Raw genomic sequence first — 21563 nt, 5'->3', positions numbered from 1 at the left:
CAGCACACCGGGTTCTAGTCCCAGTCGGGGCGCCAGATTCTGTCCCGGTTGCCCCTCTTCCAGGCCAGCTCTCTGCTGTGGCCTGGGAGTGCAGTGGAGGATGGCCCAAGTCCTTGGGCCCTGCACCCACATGGGAGACCAGGATAAGCATCTGGCTCCTGCCTTCAGATCAGCGCGGTGCGCCAGCCGCAGTAGCCATTGGAGGGTGAACCAATGGAAAAGGAAGACCTTTCTCTCTCTCTCTCTCACTGTCCACTCTGCCTGTAAAAAAAAAAAAAAAAAAAAAAAAGGGACGAAAGAGGGGCATCACATAGTGGTAAAGGGAACACTCTGTAAGAAGAACAAAATCCTTAGTGTATATGCATGTAACAACAAAGTGCTAAAACAGGAGACAAAAAAGCTGACATGACTGTAAGGAGAAGTAGATGAGCCTGCTGTTAGACATGGAAACATCACCACCCCTTTGAGTAACTGACAGATCGAGCAGGTGGAAATCACAGCACCATTGATCTACTAGGTATGACTGACATTTACAGAAATCTTACAAGCAGCTGAATACACATTTTTAACGCTCTCATGGAACAGTCACTGTCTTGGGTATGGCAATGAGTTTTTATGTTCAACACCAAAAGCACAACCCATGGAAGAAAACAGTCATATAGAATTTAAAATGTCTGCTCTTTGAAACAGTGTCAAGAGAATGACAAAACAAGCCACAGAGAAGAAGATATTAGTGAAAAATATGTCTGATAAAGGACTGGCATCAAAATTATATGAACATTTAATGTTCAACAATAAGAAAAGATTCTAATTTTATTACTTAAAATTTTTATTTTAAATTGTTTTTAGAAAGGCAGAGACAAGGGCAAAAGAGATGTCAATTCACTCCCAAATGCCTGTAACATCCAGGGCTGGGCCAGGCTGTGACGGATGGAGCTAGGGCAGTCTGATGCCAGGAGCCAGGAGCTTCTTCCAGATCTCCCACATGGGTGCAGGGACCCTAGCACTTGGGCCATCTCCCACTGCTTTTCCAGGCACATTAGCAGGAGCTGGATCAGAAGTGGAGCAGCTGGGACTCGAACCAGTATCCACATGGAATCCCAGTGCTGCAGGTGACGGCTTAATCCATTATACCACAGCACCGGCCCCTAAAATCTTAACAAAGGCACATATTTATCCTCTTTATTATTTGACAAAACTAAGGTGTTGCCCCTGTTTTTAACAAGCTAGACAAAACAAAACCAAAGAATACAGCTGAATTGATGGGCAGAGTAGCAATGTAACTTTGCAAAGAAGGTTGAATTCTCTCCCTCTATGATTGGGAACAGGATGAAAATTCTGCTCTCATTACTCCTACTCAATACAGCACTGAAAGTTCTAGCCAGTGCAGAAGACAGGAAAAGGAAAGCATGGGAGCATATCAGTTAGAAAGGAAGAAATAAAAGTGTCCCTTCTTGCACATGACGTAACTGAAAATCCAAAGAATTAGAAAAAAAAATTCTAACAGCTTTACAAGTGAATTTAGCAAGACTGCAACACATTAAGATCAACACACACAAACAATTGCATTTCTATATATTAGAAAAGAACTGGAGATTAACAACATAACACATCTCAATACCACAAAAGAAATGAAACACATATAAGCTTAAAAAACATGTATGCTGAAACCTACAAAACACTGATGGAGGACCCCAGAGAAGTGTGACCATGTGAGACATACCATGTTCAAGGATTGGAAAGACTCACCATAGCAAGTCCCAGATTGATCTACAGGTTAACACAATTCCTATCAAAAGGCAAAGGAAGTAGAATAGCTAAAACAATTTTGAAAAAAAAAAAAATAATCCCAAGAATAAAATAATTCTCAGAGGTTCCAAGTGAGCTTAGCAAGATTGCAAGGAGGAACTACTCTGCCTGACTGTATTTGTTTTCCGGGGCTGCAGTAACTAAGTCCCATGGACTGGGCACTTTGGGTATTATTGGGGACAATTCATCTTTGCCCCAGGGTGTTATTCTACAAGCTAACCCAGGCTTCTGCACACCATGGTACAAAGTCTTAAGAGGCATCAGCATACTTTTTCTCCAAGGGTCACAACAGTAAATAACTTAACTATACAGCCTCTGTCATAATTGCTGTATTCACCTCTGCCATTAAAGTAGGCGTGGACTGTCTGTCAACAAATGAGCATGACTGTGCTTAATAAAGCTTTATTTACAAAACAGGCAGTCAGCTGAATATGGCCCAGTTTGTAGACCTCTGTTCTACAATAACAAGAGTGAAAGCTGCAAGGCCTCTCAAAGCCTGGGTTCAAAAGTTGCAGAATGAAATTTCTACCTCATCCTTTTAGTCAAAGCAATTTATACAGCACCTGGATTCAAGCGATGGGAAAAGAGAACCCCAGTTCTGGATGAGCAGCGGTGCAAGGGGACATGTGAAGATGGGAGGAACTGTCATCTTTGAAAGCAAGTTCCACAGATCCTGTGGTATTAATGTGCCTCCAGGAATTAGCCCAATCTTCCATTCCCTTTTGTTGTTGCTGTTAGTTTGTTTCTTCTTTGTTTTTTACTACTTAAGCTGTTTACAATTTGGGGTTTGTTTCTCCATTTTTATTTACTTATTTGAGAGAGATCATCCATCCCATAGTTCACGTCTCAAATACCCACAATGGCTGGGGCTGTGCCAAAGCTGAAGGCAAGAGCTAAGAACTCAATGCAGGTCTCCCACATGGGTGGCAGAACCACAATCACTTGAAACAACACCACTGTCTCCCAGAGTCTGCATCAGCAGGAAGCTGGAGTCAGGAGCCAGAGGTGGGTTTTGAACCAAGGTACTCCGACATGAGACCCAGCATCTTTATCACTAGGCCAAATGCCTGTACCTGCATAACTTTTAACTCTAAAAAACTTACTTTAGGGGGGCACTGGGACAAAATCTGGAACATATGTCCATCATGTGGAACCTTGATGCTGCCGGTGACAGAAAGCCAATGAGGAGATGATGAGAGTATACACAGCTTGAATATCCGCAGGTACCTAATTTACAGTGGTTAAAAGTGCAGGCCCTGGAGCCAGACTGCCTGGTTCCAGATTTCACTTTCACCTCCTGTTTACCTTGGGCATTTCACTTAAACTCTGTGTCTCAATTGCTTCATCTGTAAAATGGGACTAATAGTAGGAGTAAGGTGCAGATTCCCTGAGATCATCACCTGAAACTTTTAACACAGGTCCTGGCATACAGCAATAGCTCAGAAATGTTAGTCATTCATCTCGATTGTCTCCTGCGCTGGGACCTCCTTCCCCAGCCTTGGTGCCGGTTGGGAGGCCAAGAGAGCCTCCCCCACCCATCTCAGGAACCACAGCATCCTGCAGCGGCCAGTGGCCCATTGTTCCCACCTTCCTGTGCCGTCCTGCCCAGGACAGGAAGAAACAACAAAGCAGCCACAGCCCTACCAGGAAAGCCGTGGCGCCCTCCCCCACCCCGCCGTGCAGGCACCCACGAGCACTGCACAGTGAGTCCCAAGACCCAGTACTACTCATTTGTTTACTCCCTGCAAAAAAACAGAAAATGACAAAAGCCCAAGCCTGCAGGGCCACCTGTGGCCTAAGCAAGGCATGACACTTGCTTAGGGTGTCTTTCAAAACGCTACTTTGGGCCAGGGAATGGGGGCACTGGTTCAGCCCCTGGAGCCTGGGCCTTGGCAAATTTCTCAGATCATGCAGCCTTTCCCAGATTCCCTCTCCCCAAACAGGCAAGAGGCCAGGGTTTGGTGGTTGGATCACGGTTCTGCTATGGAATTGCTATGTGGCCTCTCTGTATTCCTCCGCTAGTGGCTCCTGACCCCTGCTTTGCCACCACTGGCCGAGTTGCTATGGGAAAGTCACCTGACCCCCCAGAGTTCAGTCTGTCTAATCTGTAAATGGCAGGCTCACCTGGGTTAACCAGACAGTGCCTATCTTGGAGGTCTTTCTCTGTCCTGCTGCCCTCTCCACCATTCCTCTGTTTAGAAGAGGAACTGTGCCAGCAGACCGGGGCTGGCCATGTGTGGGATTTCAGAACAGCAAACTTATCTGTTTCTTTTGGTGATGGACAGGACCAGGGTAGGCCTTTTGCTGTGCTTTATCCCCTAGGGGTGGGGGTGGGGCGAAAAGCAGGGAAGCCCTGTGTGTCCCCAGGCTGATTTGACACTGCGCAGGAGCAAACCTCCTGTTTCCAAGGGAGTATACTGACAACTTGAGCAGCAAGGAGGAGTTGGCTCTTCCATCACAACCAGGCACCAGCGTCAGAACCTAACAGGGCCCTCCTGCTTGGTTTCACCCTCCAGGGGACATTCCCAGAGGTCACCGTACTTGTGCAGTCTCAGTCTCTCAATGCTGACCTCCTGTCCCCTTTTTCCTGCCACAGGAACTCCTAAACCCTTCTGTTTGGATGGGGGCAAGTGTCAGGGACTGGGGTGCCCCATCTCCATCAACTCACCAAAAACTGTCCCAAATAAACAATCATCCTCTAGAAATCTTAGGAAGGTTTTATGTTTTCATAAGCACACAGTCATAGAGCAAGCCCTTCCAACAGTGCTGCCTCCCCCAAGCCGAGCTCCTGCTCTCAGATCTGCCCACCCAGATTCCACAAAGGACTGAGCCAGACCAAGTGTCTTCCACAGAGAGCTTCCAAGAGTGTCAGGCTCCACCATGTCTCCTGTACCACAGCTGAGCCTCAGGGAAAGCCTGCAGGTTAGCAAACACTACCCACTTGTACAGCAGTGCCGGCAGAGGCCCCTGGCTGGGGTTGCATCCCGCCCAGCGGGCTGCTCCCCTGCACAGCTTGGCCTGGGTCACTGACAAGCAGCAGAAATCTACTGCTCATCGCTCTGGACGAGGTGCTCTCTGCCAGGCACTATGTCCTCTCGGAGGAAGAGGCAGAACGGCTCCCTCGGGTCTCCTTTATAAGGGCACTGTTCTCGGCCATGGCTTACTCACCCAGAGGCCTCGCCTCTTCACACTGTCACACAGGGGATTAGGTTTCAACCATGAATTTGAGGGAACATCAACATTCAGGCCAGAGTAGCCTGCAGGCTATTACAGTCCCAGTCCTGGGGATATCAAGTGTCTTCCTTTAAAAGAATTTTTTTTTTAATTCGAAAAGCAGAATTACAGAGAAGAGAGAGGGAGAGAACATATTCTATCTGCAGTTTCACTTCCCAGATGCACGCAATGACGACTAGGGCTGGGCCAGGTCAAAGCCTGGAGGCAGGAACTCTATCTTGGTCTCCTATGTGGGTGACAGAGGCCTAACTACTTGGGCCATATCCTACAGGGAGCTTGGATTCTAACTGGAGCAACTAGGACTTGAACTCATATGGATGCCAGTGTTGCAGGTGGCAGTTTAACCCACTGTGTCACAATGCTGGCCCCTGGTATCTTCTATACCTCCACCCCCTCCTCAGGGTAGGGCCCTGTGGGGATCAGTGCAGCCCCAGGTCACACCTGCTCTCCCTATCCTGGCAAACGTGGGGATCAGAGCCCAGAACAGAGGCCTGAGGCTGTTGATAATGCCATCTATATTTCAAACTCCCTACCTTCTCAGTGCACAGGGGTGATACTTCCTTGCCCCCTTGTGACTGGGTGGCTGTCACCTGGCTAATGAGGTGTGAGGAGTGACATCTGTCACCTCAGGCTGGAGCACTTGCCAGATGGAGACCTTTTCCCCTCCACCATGGCTACTGAGAGCCTTTGAGACAGCAGCTGGGTCCTAGAGTGGGCAGACTTACAGACCCCACCTACCCTCCATGGGCATGTGGGACATGTGAGAAGCAAGCTTTGTGGAAGGGACCATGAAGACCTTGGGGTTGTTTGTTGCCACAGCGTTACCTTCACCAGTACGAATCCCTCAAAGGCTAGAGCTGACATGGAGGATGTTTTATCTCTGGTGACCAAATGCCCGAAGTGGGTACCTGTGAGGTCTGGGGCCCGGCAGGGACTGGATTGGCCCTTTGTGGGGCCTTAGATGGCACAGTGGGCTAAACCTCAGAGATAAACCAAACTCTTCCCTGGACAAATGTGAGGACCAAGGCGCAGAGAGGGCAGGTGGAGGCTGGCTTAGAACCTGTGATGGAGCTTCAGCCAGCCAGAATCCTGTCAGTCAGGACTCCTCATTTCATAGATAGGAAGACTGAGGCCTAGACAGAAGCAGAATATGGATTCAAAGCCAGATTTCCCATGCTGGGTTCCTCTATGCTGCCTCTTGGAGGTAGATGTCCTTAGGCTGTTTCAGGAACACAGTAAGGCCAGGGGCTGGCCTGGGCCCTAAGTACACCATGGCAAGGCTGGTGGAGACTGCTTCATGCTTATCCAATGTCCAGGCTTCCTTACCAACAGGTCCCAATGTCACCAGACAAGAGACTCCATTTCTCAGCCCGCCACACAGCCTTGTATGGTCATGTGATTAAACACTTACCACCTAAGTTGAGTCTACCTAGGACTTCCTGGTGGGCTTCTATAGGGAAATCTATGATTCAGCTGCCCAAGTGTGGGAGACGCCTAGATCCAGGCAGCTAGGCCAGTTCACAGCCAAAGCCCAGGTTCATTACTCTCAGGCTATGTGGCCTCGGGTGAGGTGCTCCCTCCCTGAATCTGGGGGCTGCTGTGAACTCCAGGTGAGATCTGCTTCTGCCTGGAACCAGCCTGCAGAAGAAGTTCAATAAATGCCGTTCCTCCTGTTCTCAGCACCCAGCAGTGTGGATGCAGCAGGGGCGACAGAAGCCTGGGTTTTGGTGCACCTTCCAGGTTAAGTGCAGAGGGTCAAAGTGCACAGCAGTGCCCTCTCTGCCCAGTACTCAGTCTCCCTTCTGGTCCTAGCACCTCCGCTGTCACTTGACCCAGATGACTTGTGTAACCTGCAGCCATGAGGAAGCAGGAAATGGACGCTGATCAAACGTCAGCTGTGTCCCAGGCACTTCACATGACTCATTCATCTAATCCTCAGGCCAAGCCTGTGGAGCAGGGAGATGCGCACGCTGCAGCTCTGTGAGGTTTGGTGACTTGTGCAAGTCACAGATCAGGGACTCGGGTCGACGGCCTGCCCAGCCCATCTGTGAAATAAGGGTGCACCATTTAAGTTTATAACTGTGATGGACTTCTCTAGGAGTCACTCAGTAAGTACTGGGCGTCTCCCTTGCATCAGGCATGGTGCTAGGCCCCAGGGATGAGCACCCCAGACAAGCCCCTGCCACCATAGAACACCCACTACAGACGACACAGGGATTTCACCCCTGGGCCAATTCTAGGTAACAGCAGCTGCTCACAGCACTGCGATGAGAGCAGTCTCTGGTCTCAGCAGGAAGGGGTGCAGTGGTTGATTGCTCAGGTCTGCCCTGGGTGCTGTTAGGGTGTATGCTGTATCCTGGCCTCCAGAGCAGAAGAATGCTCTCATCAGAGCATGGTTTCCATGTTTTATTTTGGCAAGACTAACCCTGTCCTGAAGGAGTTGAGGGTCAACTAGTAGCCAAAGGGACCCAAGAATGTAAGAAGATTATTCTCAAATACTGGACCAGCAGTCTGACCCAGAGGCAACGATGGCAGAGGCCACGGGGGCAGGGGGACCCGGGAGGCTCCTGAGGAGCTTAGTGGATGTGGCTGGATGGGGCAGGGCAGGGACAGGCATTCGGGGAGCAGCAGTGGCAGCACAGGCAGAGATGGCGCAAACAAGTGTGAAGAAGGGGTCGGGGTCGGAAAGGGAGGCTTCTGACCTGGCAGGGATGGGTGTTGAGGGGACGAGGATGAAGAGGTAATAAAGGGAGGGGGCCGCAGAGGCCCGGAGTTTAGGGAGCCACTGAAGAGTTCGAGCAAGGACAGACCCAATGGGAGAGGCTCCTTGGTGGCTGGAATAAGAGATGTCAGAGCTGGCCACAGCTGTAAGGCCAGGGGATGGAAACAGAAGCCCTGTTTGGGGGTGGGATTGGGGTGGTCAGGGAAAGAACGGATGGACGATCTCTCTCTCTCTCTCTCTCTCTCTCTCTCTCTCTGGGTCTCCCTGTTACACTGCCTCTCAAATAAATAATTTTTTTTTTTTTAAAGAGGAAGAAGGGTGCTGGGACAGTGTTTCTATTCTTTTTGGGCAGCAGGTGCTCAGTCAGGGGTGATGTCTTTCTTGACCTGTCCCTGTTGCTTCCTATGTGGGACTCTTGGCTGCTGTCCCAGGCAAGTTGAGCTCAGAGCCGAGGCCCAAGGCTACTGCAACTCTGCCAGGCTCATCACAGGGACAGTGACGTGGGCCTGCCTGGCCTGGTGAGCAGTATGATACTCACCTCACCCCGAGTGGGTGCTCTGTGTCATGTCTTAAGGGACTCCCCAGCAAATGAGTTTCCAGTCCCTCCCTGGGCACCAAGTGTGACAGGCACCCTTGACCAACCAAACCGATCAGGATCTAAACTAGATTCCTCCTTTCCTATTTCACTCTACCTTTATATGATTATTTCAGGGAATAAGTACTACAGTTAAAGTTTTTAGAATTTGAAAAGTACCCAAAAAAGATACTTAAAAAAAAATTTCCTGCCTGTAACACTGGCATCCCATATGGGCACTTGTTCAAGTCCTGGCTGCTTCACTTCTGATCCAGCCCCCGGCTAACGTGCCTGGGAGAGCAGTAGAAGATGGCCCAAGTGCTTGGGCCCCTTGCCACCCACACAGGAGACCTGGATAGAATTCTTGGCTCCTGGCTTCAGCCTAGCTCAGTCCCAGCTGTTGCGACCATTTGGGGACTGAACCAATGGATGGAGTACTTCTCTCTTTCTCTCTTTGTAACTCTGCCTTTCAAGGGAAAAAAAATATATTTTAAAATCCCCTCACCCAGCACATAGCTCGCTAGTGCCCCTACAGGAGACAACCAATGTAAATTCTCTCCTAAAACCACGAATCAGCTCCATCCTTACCAAAATCCTAAGCATTCCTAATCTAAAACAAAACCACTACCCAGAAACAGGCATACACAAATGTAAGCTAAAAGCTGCCAGGCCACGCCCACTGAGACTGCGCCTTTCACGCAGTGCCACACTTACTTTCCAAACAACAAAAACAGAACGTGAGCGCAGTCACACCGCCAGAGTTCCACTCTCACCAGGGCAGGAGCGCCTCCTCAGAGCGTCTTCCTCCGCAGAGCGCACAGCCTTGTGATCTTCCGCAGACGACTTCTCCAGCTGGGCCGCAGGGGTGGGCATCTGGGTTCCCTACATTTCCCCAACGGGAAGCAATGCCGTCTAAGGCTCTGAGGCCTCAAGGTCACAGATTTCTAGAGGAGAGAACGCTCAGTTACGAATTATGGCCATAATTACAAACTATGTTGTTGTTGTTGTCCAGAGTAACTTATTCGTAGCAAATGAAGAGACCATAAATAACTCAAAAATTATTCCCAACGGCGTGACCCCTTCCGCAGCACTCAGGCAGGTAAAGTCATCTTATTTTAGGGGGAGATGAACACGTAAGAAGGGAAGTTCTTGACATCTCTTGTACGAGTGGGCAGCAGCTGACACAGACACAGCTCAGAAACACGCTCCACCGTAAGCTGTGCGCTACATCAAGTTTATGCTCCTACTGAGGCGAAGACCTTAGTGCTCAAGTGAAGCAAAAGAGGACTTGTGGGTACTTTTTGATCCATCTATTTCCTGTGGTGGGCTCCAGCCCAGATGGCTGGTGGTTTGGTATGGCCATTCTTTACAGAGCTTGGATATCCATCTGGTCAACTGTGTTCTCCATGATCAGCAGGACTAGCTATCTAATCTGGATGCAGGCTTTTTCGGGGAAAGGCCTAGAGGTCTTGGTTCATAGCCTGCTCAACGGCAGCTGTGGGTGCCCCAGCCCCAGCTCTCAGCCTAGACAAAGGCCAAAGGTCTCCTTGGGCCTTGCCACCTGCCATGTTTACCCAGCCACAGGGCCTCAGCTGGGCCCAGCCCAGCCCAAGTGAGTCACTGCACAAGAGGCGGGTACCACCCTTACTCGAGCAGGAACCAGCTGGGACAAGGGCCATCACCTTCGTGGGAGAACACAGTTTTCGGCAGTGGCTGGAGGACACAGCAGCACCCGACTGCAGGTAAGAGCTGGCCTGAGCTGGGTAAGCAAGACCTGCCTCTCCCCTCCTGGGGTGTGCTCTCCTCACTCAGCTCTGGGTCGGGCTTTAGGGTTGGGGATTTGTTTGCATGGTCATTATGAGGACCCAGGTCCTTACGACTGTGCTCAAGGCGGTGGGACCCACACTCTGCTCCTTGAAGTGGGTGCTGGGAAAGCCCAAAGCCGAGGCTGCTTCCGCGACCCCAGACCTCCACTCGTTACTTCCCTCTCTGCCTGAAGCTGTTTTTCTATCAACCGTCTCCTTGCCACTATAAGGAAAAGCCTGCTAGAGAAGCGGGCCAGGGCCTTTCCCTCTCTCAGAAGTGGTTTTCGCACCTAGAGACTGGAAACGGGCCAGTAGGGAGAACTGCATGAGGTGATGGACATGGTGAGCCATACGCCGCCTCCACGTAGCAGGGGCTAGGAACAGGGAGCTTAAATGAACCTGCTGTTTGCTGGCCAGGGCCCAAGCTAGTAACAGAACCTACCACTATCTCTCACCTGGGCTCCCTGCTTCCATCTCTGCCCCTAGTCTAGTCTCAAACATCAGCTAGACCACAACACTGCTGCTCTCAGTTCTCCAGTGGCTCCCACCTCACCTGGGTAAACATGCAAGTCCACGCAATGACCACAGTCCCTATAGCATCTGGACCCTCTCACTACTTCTACTCCCCCTTGGCACAGCCTCCCTGCTCCAATGCTCTCTAAATACAATTGGCACTCCCACCCCAGGGCCTTTGCATGGCTGTGCCCTCAGACTGGGGTGCTCTTCCCATCTCTTTAGGCATTTACTCAATGTGCCCCCCTCGCTTGAAATGAGGCTCTTCTGGTTTTCTTGTTCCCCAACCCCGCTCCACTCCCCCTGCCCCAGCACTTCCCACCACCCCCACAGCCCACAGTCACAAGCTTATTTACCCAGCTCCCACTAGAAAAGGGCACTTCTCAAGGAGCAATTTTCCCTTTGTTCGCTGCCTTATTGCTGGCACCGAGAACAGCACTTGGACTTCGGAGGCCCTCGGAAGTTATGTATTGAATGAAAGAACAGAGAACTGAATGGCTACTACGGGCCAGGCACGGTGCTAACTGCTTCCCATACACCAGCTCTTAAACAATCAATCTGTGGAGCACTATGGTGCAAGTACTGCTACCCTTATTAAAGGCAGAAATGATGCCCCAGAGCCAGCCTGCGCTCCTCTCTGCAGGTCACAGGCAGTCCGTCTGAACTTGTCCTGCTCCTACCCTACCTCCTCTGGACCTGGCTTCAGAAATGTGATTTGTGAAGTAGATGCTTTTTTCTGGGGTGGGGGTGGGGGGCATGCTCGTGGCCTAGCAACAGCCTTTTCTATTCCAACTCACAACTCCCTGGGCTAATTTGGCCCTGCAGGAGCTATTCCTCTGACACTCTAACCCACGCTTCCCTCCCACACGCTGTCTTCCCAAGGATGGATGAGCTGTCCACAGGAACAGGTGGGAGTCCCACAGCTTCAGCTCTTTGGAACAAAGTGTTCTCATTCCAAGTTCAAAGCTGAGGCCTGAAAGCCCTTTTCTTTTCAGCCCTGGTGATCTCCCAGGGACCCGCTTGCCGTTGTTTTAGTGGGAGCTCATCCGTACAGGAGTGCCGGAAGGAGACCTGGAAGCGGCTGTGGGAAGGAAAATTCCTCTTGGAGGGAAGGGCCTGCTGGGCTCTCCCGGAAGGCAATTCTTAGCAGCAGAGCCAGAGCCCTCTTCCCGAGGAGCTGGCCAGCCTTCCACTCTCCCCCGCCAGGGCGGCATGTCCTCTCCCTTTCTGGGCCGGGGGCAGTGTCCAGCAGCAGGGAGGTTTCACTCTCTGATAGTAAACACAGAGACTTTCAGGCTTTCTTTCCCTCTCTGTCTGCTTTTCCAGTCCTTGAAGAAACATTAACCAGCCGCCTGCTGTATTAGCACTGGCAATTCATAAATGAGTGATGATCCCTGACCAGTGGGGGAGACAGGCAAATACAGAGAATTCCAAACCAGGAAATGCAACAGGTCCTGCTCACAGTAGGTGCTTAATGAACATTTACACAATGCAGGATTAACAGATAAATATGTGAGGCGCTGTGGTCTGGAGTGTGGAGGGCTGCCGACCTCTGTGGGCAGGTGTGTGTGTGTGAGGATCTGGGGGGAGGGTGAGAACTGAAGAGGGGAGAAGAGTTCACTGGATGAACCAGGCGGCGGCGGAAGGCAGGAATGGCACTCAAGTCAGAGGGAACAGCACCTGCACAGCTGGGAGGCACGCGCTAGCCAGCTGCACGCAGGACTCGCAGGTAGTCTGGAATGAATGTCATCACAGAGCTGGACGAGGGAGGAGGTGAGCCCACGGGCGTCGCCAGGAATGACGGTGTGGAAATCTGACTGCCAGGTTGAAGTCTAGGATTTATCCTCAGGGCAAGAGCTGCGTGTAGCTTCGAGAGGAGGGACAGGCAGGAGCTTAGGGGGACTCCCACATTTCTGGTGCAGCCCAGAGGTGGCTCTGGCGGGGATGCTGTGGGTTGGTAGCGCTGCTGGGCAAAACCTGTGGGCTCCCTTTAAATAACCTGCAGGAGGCATCAGGACTCCCTGATAGGCACGGGCCTCCCTATCTCTGGACTGGCATCCTCCACCCCGACAGCCTGAACCTCCATCCCGCAAGGCCCAGTCAGGGTCCTCCTTCCTGGTTTGCCGTGGCCTTTCGCATGCACTCTCTCCTGACCGCCTGCCTGCATGCCTTATAATGGGCAAAGGGTCTGGTCTCACTGGGGGAAGCCATCAGGCCGTCCCCTTCCGTGGGCAGCAGGGCCCAAACACTCAAGTCACAGGGAGCCAAGGTGAATCCCCGTGGGGCAAGGCGGGGCATTTTCAGCTCTGCCCTCCGTCGGGAGTCAAAGCCATGCCAGAAAGCCGGTTCCCAGAGACGAGAAGAAAGAGTGACGTCACACTGGGTAGGAAACACACCTAAGAGGAGCTTCCGAAACCAGAGAGCCAGGGGGGCTTCCTTTTCAGTACCAGCAACGAGCAGGGGGAGCTCGGCGCACAGCCTCGGCCTCCGTCCCTCCCGCGGCTGCCTCAGTACAGAAGCCTGTATGTAGGTCAGGAGGGGACGGCTCAATGCACCCCGCTCCCTCAAGGGCAGTAAATAGCGCTCAGAGGCCAGGTGCGTGAGAGCCAGGGCCCACTCGCCCCCTAGGAACGCGACTGGACCCGCGTAACCTCCAACGTGGTGAAGGGGACAGGGAGCCCGACCTAGCCTTGCCATCCCTTATTCTGCCGCTTTACCTGATTTCTTTTTGTGGTTGCCGGCGCCACCCATGGGCGCCTGGAAAGCCTGAGGCCCGGCAGGCTCTAGCGACCCACCCAGCCAGCCCCACAAGCGGCGTGAATGAAGACATTTTCCGCTCCGCGCGGCCGCAAAATGTCTTGGGAACCGCTCTGAGGCTGGCAGCGAAACGCATGCGCCCCAGACTCCACCGCGCAGCTAGCGGAGGTTCTGCGCAGGCGCCGTAGCCCATAGCAACCGGCAGAAGGCGCTTTCCGCCGTTTCGAATGGCGAAAGTGTGGTAGGCGGAGTCTTTTGGGGGTCGTGCAGCGGTGTGACGCGTGGGTAGTCTGAGGCCAGCAGTGGAGGGCAGATCCTGGAGACCCTCGGGGCTCTCTCCGATGCCACTTATCAAAACTGCAAATAGAGATCTAGGGAACAAGCAGGTGCAGCCCGAGGCTACAGGCGACGACGACTCCTGGGTAAAAAAATAAATAAAAATCGATGTCAATAGGATGTCATGTCTTTATAAAGGAGAAATGAAGAAAATGAAAATAATTTATAATAAAAGAATATGTAAACGCTCACACTGGATTACTTCCGATCACGCTTGTATCTAATTTACCAGTGGGTTTGGATTTATTGGAAGACAATATGCAACTGAACTGCTCCAGGAGTTTATATTTGGCACCTTTTAAGAAAAAATTTATTTGAAACGCAGAGTGACAGAGAGCAGGACAGAGAGGGAGAGACATCTTGCCAACTGCTGGTTCACTCTCAAAATGCTGGCAACAGCCAGGACTGGAGCAGGCAGAAGCCAGGAGCCAGGAACTCCCTCCTAGTTTCCTACATGGGTGGCAAGGATCCACATACTTAGGTCATCATCCTTCTCAGGCACATTAGCAGGGAACCGGATTGGAAGCAGAGCAGCCAAGACGAATCAGGCACTCTGATGTGGGTTGTGGCACTCCCACCCATTTGACCTCTTGACTCAATGACTAAACATATTTGTTTGCAACTGTGGGGTCGCTGTGACATCTACAAATGCAGACAGACAAAGTGGTTAATCCCGATCCCGTACACTCCTAACAGGCCTGGAGCACAGCACATTATTCTCCCTGCACACCTGCTGGCTTGAGTAGCCAGGCCACGCTAGTGCATCTGAGTTTTGGGGCATGCAGGAAAGCATATAGTTCGTGATCTCCCTTTGCTTCCAGCTTGTCCCAGGTAGGCCCAGGATCTAGATTCTACAGCCCAGTGTCAGAGGATCATGATGCTATGGAGTTTCTTTTAAAGATTTATTTATTTATTTGAAAGAGTTACACAGAGAAGGAGAGGCAGAGAGATAGAGATAGACATCTTCCATCCGCTGGTTCACTCCCCAATTGGCTGCAATGGCCAGAGCTGCGCCAATCTCAAGCCAGGAGCCAGGAGCCTCTTCCGGGTCTCCCACGCGGGTGCAGGGGCCTAAGGACTTGGGCCATCTTCTACTGCTTTCCCAGGCCATAGCAGAGAGCTGGATCTGAAGTGGAGCAGCTGGGACTTGAACCGGCGCCCATATGGGATGCCAGCACTGCAGACAGTGGCTTTACCCTCTACGCCACAGTGCCTGCCCTTACTATGGAATTTTGTGAGGGAAGGCCATAGGCTCAGGAACCACACAGACTGGCTCAAACCCCAGTGCCCTCCTTTCTAAAGCGGGGATAATAACACCTTTGGCTGTCTTTGTCCCGCCTGAGTGTAGCCTGGCACCCTCACCCCTCCTCATGCCCTGGACTCTGCAGGTGTCTCAGGGAGCAGCCATGTCCGCCCTGTATCCATCTCTGGAGGACCTGAAGGTGGACCAGGTCATCCAGGTAAGCCATCTGCTACAGGATGTGCGTGGATGGGGTTTGGCATGCTCCAGCCTGGAAGCCCCTCCCTCCCTCCATCCCACTGCCCTGTGGTCCCAGAGAGGGTTTGGCACCTTGAGACTTTGGAGCTCAGAACTTGGTTCAGAGATGGGCCTTGCTACCTGGGTTGTGATACCTGGGGAGTGTGGGCCCCAGGAGAACCCCCTCCCGGGGATGGGCACATCTGCAGAAGCCAGTCTCTGTGAGCTCTGAGGGCACGCAGGCCCCGCCCCAAGCTGTCCACACATGCATTGCCTGGACCCGCAGCTGACCGCACTGCCCGTGCTTCCGCAGGCCCAGTCCAGGATGCCTGCCTTGCTGCTCCCGGCGGCAGCCACCTCCACGTCTCCAGGTGAGTCTCATGCACCCCACAGCCTGTAAGACTCTCCCTGCCCCACCCCCACTGAATGCTCTGTAGATCCTGGAGGGTCCTGGGCACCGGGAGAGGCTTTGAGGCGCTGGGGAGGCCTTGGTCTGGGGCAGGGCGGTAGCAGCCCGAGGCCTTGGCCTCCCATCCTCTGGCGGTTTCCAGGTGCTCATCTCTCACTCGCTACCCATGCACATGGCCTCGCATGCATTCCACCCTCACCAGAAGCCTTTAAGGGGACACCGGGAAAGCTGGCCTAGTGAGGACAAGGACTTTCTGATCAGAGGAGCCCTGTACCCTGGGGAGGTCCCAGGAGGTGCTCAGGTGGTCCTGATGCAGGTCCTGTGGTGGCAAACTTGAACTCAGGGCCTGCGCTCGCCCTCCCACAGTGTGGTCTGTCTCCCCCACATTCTGGGGTGGGGGTACCCTTGGGTCAGACACCTGCCCTCTCCCAGCCACAGACTGTGGATGTCCTGAGGCCTCAGCGCCAGCACTATTCTTGGTGTCCCATGTCCAGTCACAGCTGAATGCCAAGGTGGTAACTGATGGACTTGGTGTCCCAGGCCAGCCCTGGACAAAGGCAGACGCCTGCCCTGCAGATCTTCAGAGGAGGCCACATCGCCAGCAAGTGCCCCTGGGGAATGAGCGCTCCCAGGGACCCGTGGCAGTCCTGGGAGGAAACAGCATCCTCACGCTCCATCTCTTCTAAAAATGCACGGCCACACGGGAGTGCGGCAGAAAGGGTCGTGGCCACACCCTCAAGTAACACCTCTCTGCTTCCTTGCTTCCCTCCCCAACCAGTTTTGTACCCAAACCTGGCGGAACTGGATAGTTACATGGGCCTTTCCCTCTCCAGCCAAGAGGTCCAGCAGAGCTTGTCTCCAAGCGCCGAGGGGAGCACGGTGCGTATCCGCCTCCTGCCTGTCTTCCTGGTCTTGCCACTCCGGCAGACCTCCTGTGTCCCTGTGTTTCTGTCTCCTCTTTCCCCCAGGATTCTTGGGGCTCTGTTTCTCAATGCACTTTCCATTGTGAGCCCTCATGAAAAGCAGCCTGGGGTTTCCATGGTTTCCTGTGGGGGCCTGCCCTTTGACCTCTGGCTTCAGGCTGCCAGATGCGATATAGAGCCCAAGCCTGGTGTCCCCCAGTGCAGGCTGCCTGTGACACAGGAGCAGCTGCGTGGACAGAAAGACCTGAGAGGGCAGGGGCTTGTCACCCACGATGTCATGTTTTATTTCTCCCTTTCTAGTCTGCATGCCCGCTGCCCCTTTTCCTCCTTACTGCGCGGGCTGGGTCTTCCAGTGCTATTTAAGAGTAGTCGGGAGAGTGGACACCCCCACCTCGCCCTGCCTCTTAAGGGGAAGTGGTCGATAAGTTTTTATACTTTTAGCTTAATTTTTTTATAACAAAAATAAAATTGAGTCCTTCTGTCCCCAATTGCACCTATTTGCTGTGAATTTATTTTCCATTTTAAGTGGTTTTAAACTTTTTTTTCCTGATCCCAATTTCCCTTGGAAATTAGTCCCCTTCCTGCATCCCGGTCCCTGGATGTGGACTTTGACGCCCCCTAGTGGCCCCACGAGGCCACGTTCCCCTGGGCTCCTGCGGAAAAGAGCTGCGGGGGCGGGACCACTCCACCTCCTTTCCCCATCCACACCCCTATCCGTGGTGACCCCGGTGGTAGGGGGCCCCCGAGGGCCGGGCTAACCCCTTTGCCCTCCTGTTGTCTGCAGGTAGCCGTCTCTGGCTCCTGGGCAGGCCAGGTAGTGGCACCCGTGTCCGGGAACAACCTGGGCGTCCGGCGTGCGGAGATCAAGCCTGGGGTGCGGGAGATTCACCTGTGCAAGAACGAGCAGGACAAGATTGGGCTGCAGCTGCGCGCCATCGACAAGGTAGGCGGCCCGGCGGAGCCCGAGAGCAGGCGGCACTCTGGCCCCCAGGGCTGCTCCCCAGTGCTGGCTGGAGGCAGGAACCCCACCCCTCCACCCCCTCCACCAGACCCTCCATGGGCCGTGATCGTCGGAGACCGCCTTCCTCCTGTGACCCTCCCTGCGATCCTCCATAGACTGTGGGAGCCAGGTGCCTCTGGGAGAGGCCGTGTGGCACAGTGGTTAGGGTGTGGCCTCTGGCCAGGTGTGAAATCCTGACTCCCCTCCTCCCAGCTGTGCAGTTGGGAGTGATTCCTCCTAGGAGCAGGGGACCATTGCACCTGCCGGGGAGCTGTGGTCCTGGTACCCAGTAAGCCCCAGGAGCACTCGGCGGAAAGCCGCAGCTTGGAGGAGTGCTCTGAGCCCAGGTGGGACCAGGGACACTGACTCTGGGACCCTGCCTCTCCCAGGGGGTGTTTGTGCAGCTGGTTCAGGCCAACACCCCCGCGTCCCTCGTGGGGCTGCGCTTTGGGGACCAGATCCTGCAGATCAACGGGCAGGACTGCAGCGGGTGGAGCACAGACAAAGTCCACCGCGTGCTGAAGAAGGCGTTAGCCGAGAAGATCGTCATGGTTGTTCGTGACAGGTGAGTGGCCAGGCCCGAGGACCGCTCAGTGTGACCCAAGCTGTGTCCCTAGCCAGGCCCAGCTCACCATGTATCCCCCGCCAGGCCATTCCAGCGGACTGTGACCATGCACAAGGACAGCGCAGGCCATGTGGGCTTCTTCATCAAGAAGGGCAAGATCACCTCCTTGATCAAAGGGAGTTCCGCAGCCCGCAATGGGCTGCTCACCAACCACTACGTGTGTGAGATCAACGGGCAGAATGTCATCGGACTCAAGGTAGGCGACGCCGCAGGGCTGCTGCTTCCACACCCTCAGGCTGCCGTGAGCAGGAGACAAAACAGGGTGCCCAGTACATAGGGAGCACTCAATAGACAGCAGCTGTGTACTGACCTGGGCGGCCAGCCGTGCCACGGGAAGAAGGCGAGGACGAGTGTGCCCAGGTGGCCGCGGGCTGCATGGCCACCCCTTTCATTTGGTGGCCCTTGGTGGTGGCCTCCATACCCCTGTTCATAGGAGTCTTTTAGAAAATGGTGCTCGTGTCTCAGGAGTGGGGTATTGCATCGCTACAAAGTGAGAAGGAGCAGGGGGTGTAGGGCCAGGGCTGGAGGCCGAGCGTCTTCTGGGCCCACGGGCAGGGAGGAGCCATGCGAACCTGTGAACCCAGCACCACATGAGCCGAGAGTGGCTCCTCATTTGGCCTGTGATTTCTGTGAGTGCCCCTTCCCACCCTGCAGCCACAGCTCCCTCTGCAGAAGGGCCTGCATGGCTCAGTCTTCTCATCTGGTCGTCTGCTCCCCACTGGGGCCATCACCGAGCCACCCAGGCACAAGTCTGCCTCTGTGTGCTTGGCAGGCTCCTCACTGCCTTGGAGACTTGTTCAGGTGGCTCACGCCTGCCCAGGGTGTCTCCTGCTGCCACCCCCTGGCCCGTCGTCCAGGGTCGGGCAGGGTGCTGCCCAGGAAGCTCACCAGAGTTAAAACGTCTGTTCAGGGTTACAGGTTCTGAACAGCTTGAGCTTTCCCACCACAGAGACCCCTGTTCCTTTCAAAGCTTCCAGCTCTGTGATCTCAGCTCTTCTCCGAGCAGCCATTCAGAGCTGTGGCTCTGTCCTTCTCACTGGTGGCCCAGGATGTGGTCATGACCTTGTCCACTGCACCACAGGGCCTGCTTTTAGGGACTGGATTCATCCTTTGCTTGGGCCACTGCAGCTTTGCGTCTCGGGATTGTTTATCTTTGCAAAGTTTGGTATTTCCACCCTGTGGCCATTACCAGTCCTTATTAGCACACCTTCTTCTTTGTTCTGGAACAACTAAGGCGAGCATATCTGGATGGCACAGGTGCGAAGTGCAGGGCGCTCGGCTGGAGTCGGGGCCAGAGGCTCTACCAGGCCCTAGCCTCAGGGTTTGGACTGTCTGGCACTCCTTGCTCAGTAACTGTTAATTATCTTTTAAAAATCATTTATATATTTATTTGAGAGGCAAAGGGACAGGAGAGAAAGAAAGAGATGGAGAGAATGCTTCCATCTGCAGGTTCACTCCCCAAATACATACAGTGACAGGGGCTGGGCCAGGCGAAGCCAGGAGCTAGGAGCTCAGCCCAGGTCTCCCATGTGGGTGGCAGGGACCCAAGTACTTGAGCTATCACCTGCTGCCTCCCACGGTCTGCATTAGCCGGAAGCTGGAGCCAGGAGCTGGAGGCAGGACTTGAACTCAGGTACTTGGCTGTGGGACGCAGGTGTCTTAACCACTAGGCTAACCCCTCCCCCGCCATGCCTTTTCGTTTCTTGTTCTCTCACCATGATCTGAGGGGCTTCTGTCAATGACACATAAGAGGAAGGGGGTCCCCAGGCTGGATCAGGCTGGCCAGACAGCAGGGTCCGAGGGCAGGCAGGTGCACCTGATGTCTCCCACTGGATGGTTACTCCCTTGTGCTTTGGGCCAGAACCCAAGTGTTCCTGGTGCCAGAGAGATAGGATGGAAAGGGAAGGAGAATGAGGTTTCTGTGGCTGTGCTGTGTGTTGGGGCCACAGCATGTGTGCACCCCGTGCCTTCAGGAGAGTCTGGGGAGCGGCCCACCTACTTGACCTGGGTCCTGAGGTGGGAGCCCACAGTCTTGCTCAAGAAAGACCTCACCTGCCAGGGTCGGAGGCAGCCTGGCATCAGGTGTCAGTGCCACCCTCTAGCATCCATACAGGGGCCTGCAGAGCTGCCCAGGCTCCTGGTTCCCAAGAGTGACTGCTCACTGGTTTCCTTTTCAGGACAAAGATATCACAAAGATTTTGGGCACAGCTGGGAATGTCATCACCCTGACCATCATCCCCTCTGTGATCTATGAGCACATGGTCAAAAGGTAAGCCTGCCACCTGCCTGCAGTTCACCTTGCACCTCCTGGCCCAGCTGGGCCTGCCCTGCCCTCCCCTCCTCTTTCTCTTCCTCCAAGGGGGGCTGTTGGCTGATGGAGATTTGGTCTCAGATCTGGGAGTGAAGGCCCACAGTGGGTGCACAGGCTCTGCGGGGTGGGCAGGGGGAGGACCTGGCAGCCTTGCCCACTGTCACTGTTGCTATCTCCAGGTTGTCCCCAACCCTGCTCCACCGCACCATGGACCACTCCATCCCAGATGTCTGAAGCCACGAGGCCTCGGGCCTGCCCACCGTCCTGCAGGTGGGGACAGCTGCCCTGGGCTGACAGACAGATTGCAGCTGGCCACCGTAGGGGTGGGCAGCATTCCAGGAGGGTGGACATGAGCTCGGGAAGGGATCCTTCCCTTATGCACAAAGCTCTCCTGGGAGTCTGAGACACTTGGCTGGGCTGAGGCACTTGGTCCTGGTTTAAATGCTGGGCATGTAGGCAGCCAGCTGCACACTTTTCAAGATTCCGCCTGAACCAGGAAAACAGTGTTGAGAACTCTCGGTGAGAGCGTTGCTTTGCCCTTATGTGATCTTCCACACGGTCTGCACGCAGCCGTAATCCTCACTGTCTTTTGATTAAAGATTTGATTTCAAACAAGATCTTCTTCTCAAAGATCACAGAAATGCATTGTCTCATGACAAGCCAGGGCTGGTTTTCTTTGAAACTGACCCAGGCTGCGTCGCTGCCCCCAAGAGCGGTGATTTGGTTCTGTCCGTCACTTGCTGCCTGCTGGCTTGGCGCAGGGATGGCTGGAACTGGGGGGACTGTGAGGACTGTGGGGCAGCAAGGCTGGGAGGGGAAGCACTAGCTTTAGGGGTCCCCCAGAGTGGCCCTGGCTGCTTTCTGCATCTGGAAATGGGCATGAGAACCCACCTCAGAGGCCGCTGGGGAAGGCAGTGTGCTGTCCTCACGGTGCCCGGCAGCATCTGACGCCAAGGGTGGGTGGAGGGAGGGGGCTGTAGACCCTGTGCCTGACTTCCCATGGGAGTGGCACCCCGCGCCTTGCAGGGCCTTAGGGGCTCTCTGCTTCCCCCTGCATCAGGGCAGAGG

The 21563-nt window shown here is 53.9% G+C and overlaps 1 protein-coding gene across 3 annotated transcripts; it reads left to right on the top strand.

The window, feature by feature from the left end:
* Positions 1-9945: 9945 nt before the first annotated feature.
* SDCBP2 (syndecan binding protein 2) lies at positions 9946-21110 on the top strand. Of its 3 annotated transcripts, none has more exons than XM_008256191.5 (9): positions 9946-10081; positions 15139-15210; positions 15541-15598; positions 16415-16515; positions 17344-17502; positions 17949-18124; positions 18209-18380; positions 20362-20453; positions 20675-21110. In XM_008256191.5, the coding sequence occupies exons 2-9, from the start codon at positions 15157-15159 to the stop codon at positions 20727-20729; spliced, it is 867 nt and encodes a 288-aa protein (XP_008254413.1). In that variant the 5' UTR covers positions 9946-10081; positions 15139-15156; the 3' UTR covers positions 20730-21110. The 3 variants fall into 3 exon arrangements, with proteins under 3 accessions (XP_008254413.1, XP_069908084.1, XP_089164267.1); XM_070051983.2 differs by having other exon boundaries at positions 10066-10081; positions 15099-15210; XM_089308141.1 differs by lacking the exon at positions 9946-10081 and adding an exon at positions 12244-13836.
* The last annotated feature ends 453 nt before the right edge of the window (positions 21111-21563 follow it).

This window comes from Oryctolagus cuniculus, chromosome 11 (genome assembly GCF_051225735.1).
Source record: "Oryctolagus cuniculus isolate XC-2025 breed Fujian yellow rabbit chromosome 11, ASM5122573v1, whole genome shotgun sequence".
Classification (NCBI taxonomy): Eukaryota; Metazoa; Chordata; class Mammalia; order Lagomorpha; family Leporidae; genus Oryctolagus; species Oryctolagus cuniculus.
Note: the sequence above shows the minus strand (reverse complement) of the source record. Positions and strands in the feature narration are given on the sequence as shown.

Excerpts from the sequence above, each read along its gene's own strand:
- SDCBP2 (XM_089308141.1), top strand. The coding sequence starts at position 13,756 with ATGCCACTTATCAAAACTGCAAATAGAGATCTAGGGAACAAGCAGGTG. Across the intron at positions 15,211-15,540 it reads AGGTGGACCAGGTCATCCAG|GCCCAGTCCAGGATGCCTGC; the intron begins GTAAGCCATCTG and ends GTGCTTCCGCAG. Across the intron at positions 15,599-16,414 it reads AGCCACCTCCACGTCTCCAG|TTTTGTACCCAAACCTGGCG; the intron begins GTGAGTCTCATG and ends CTCCCCAACCAG.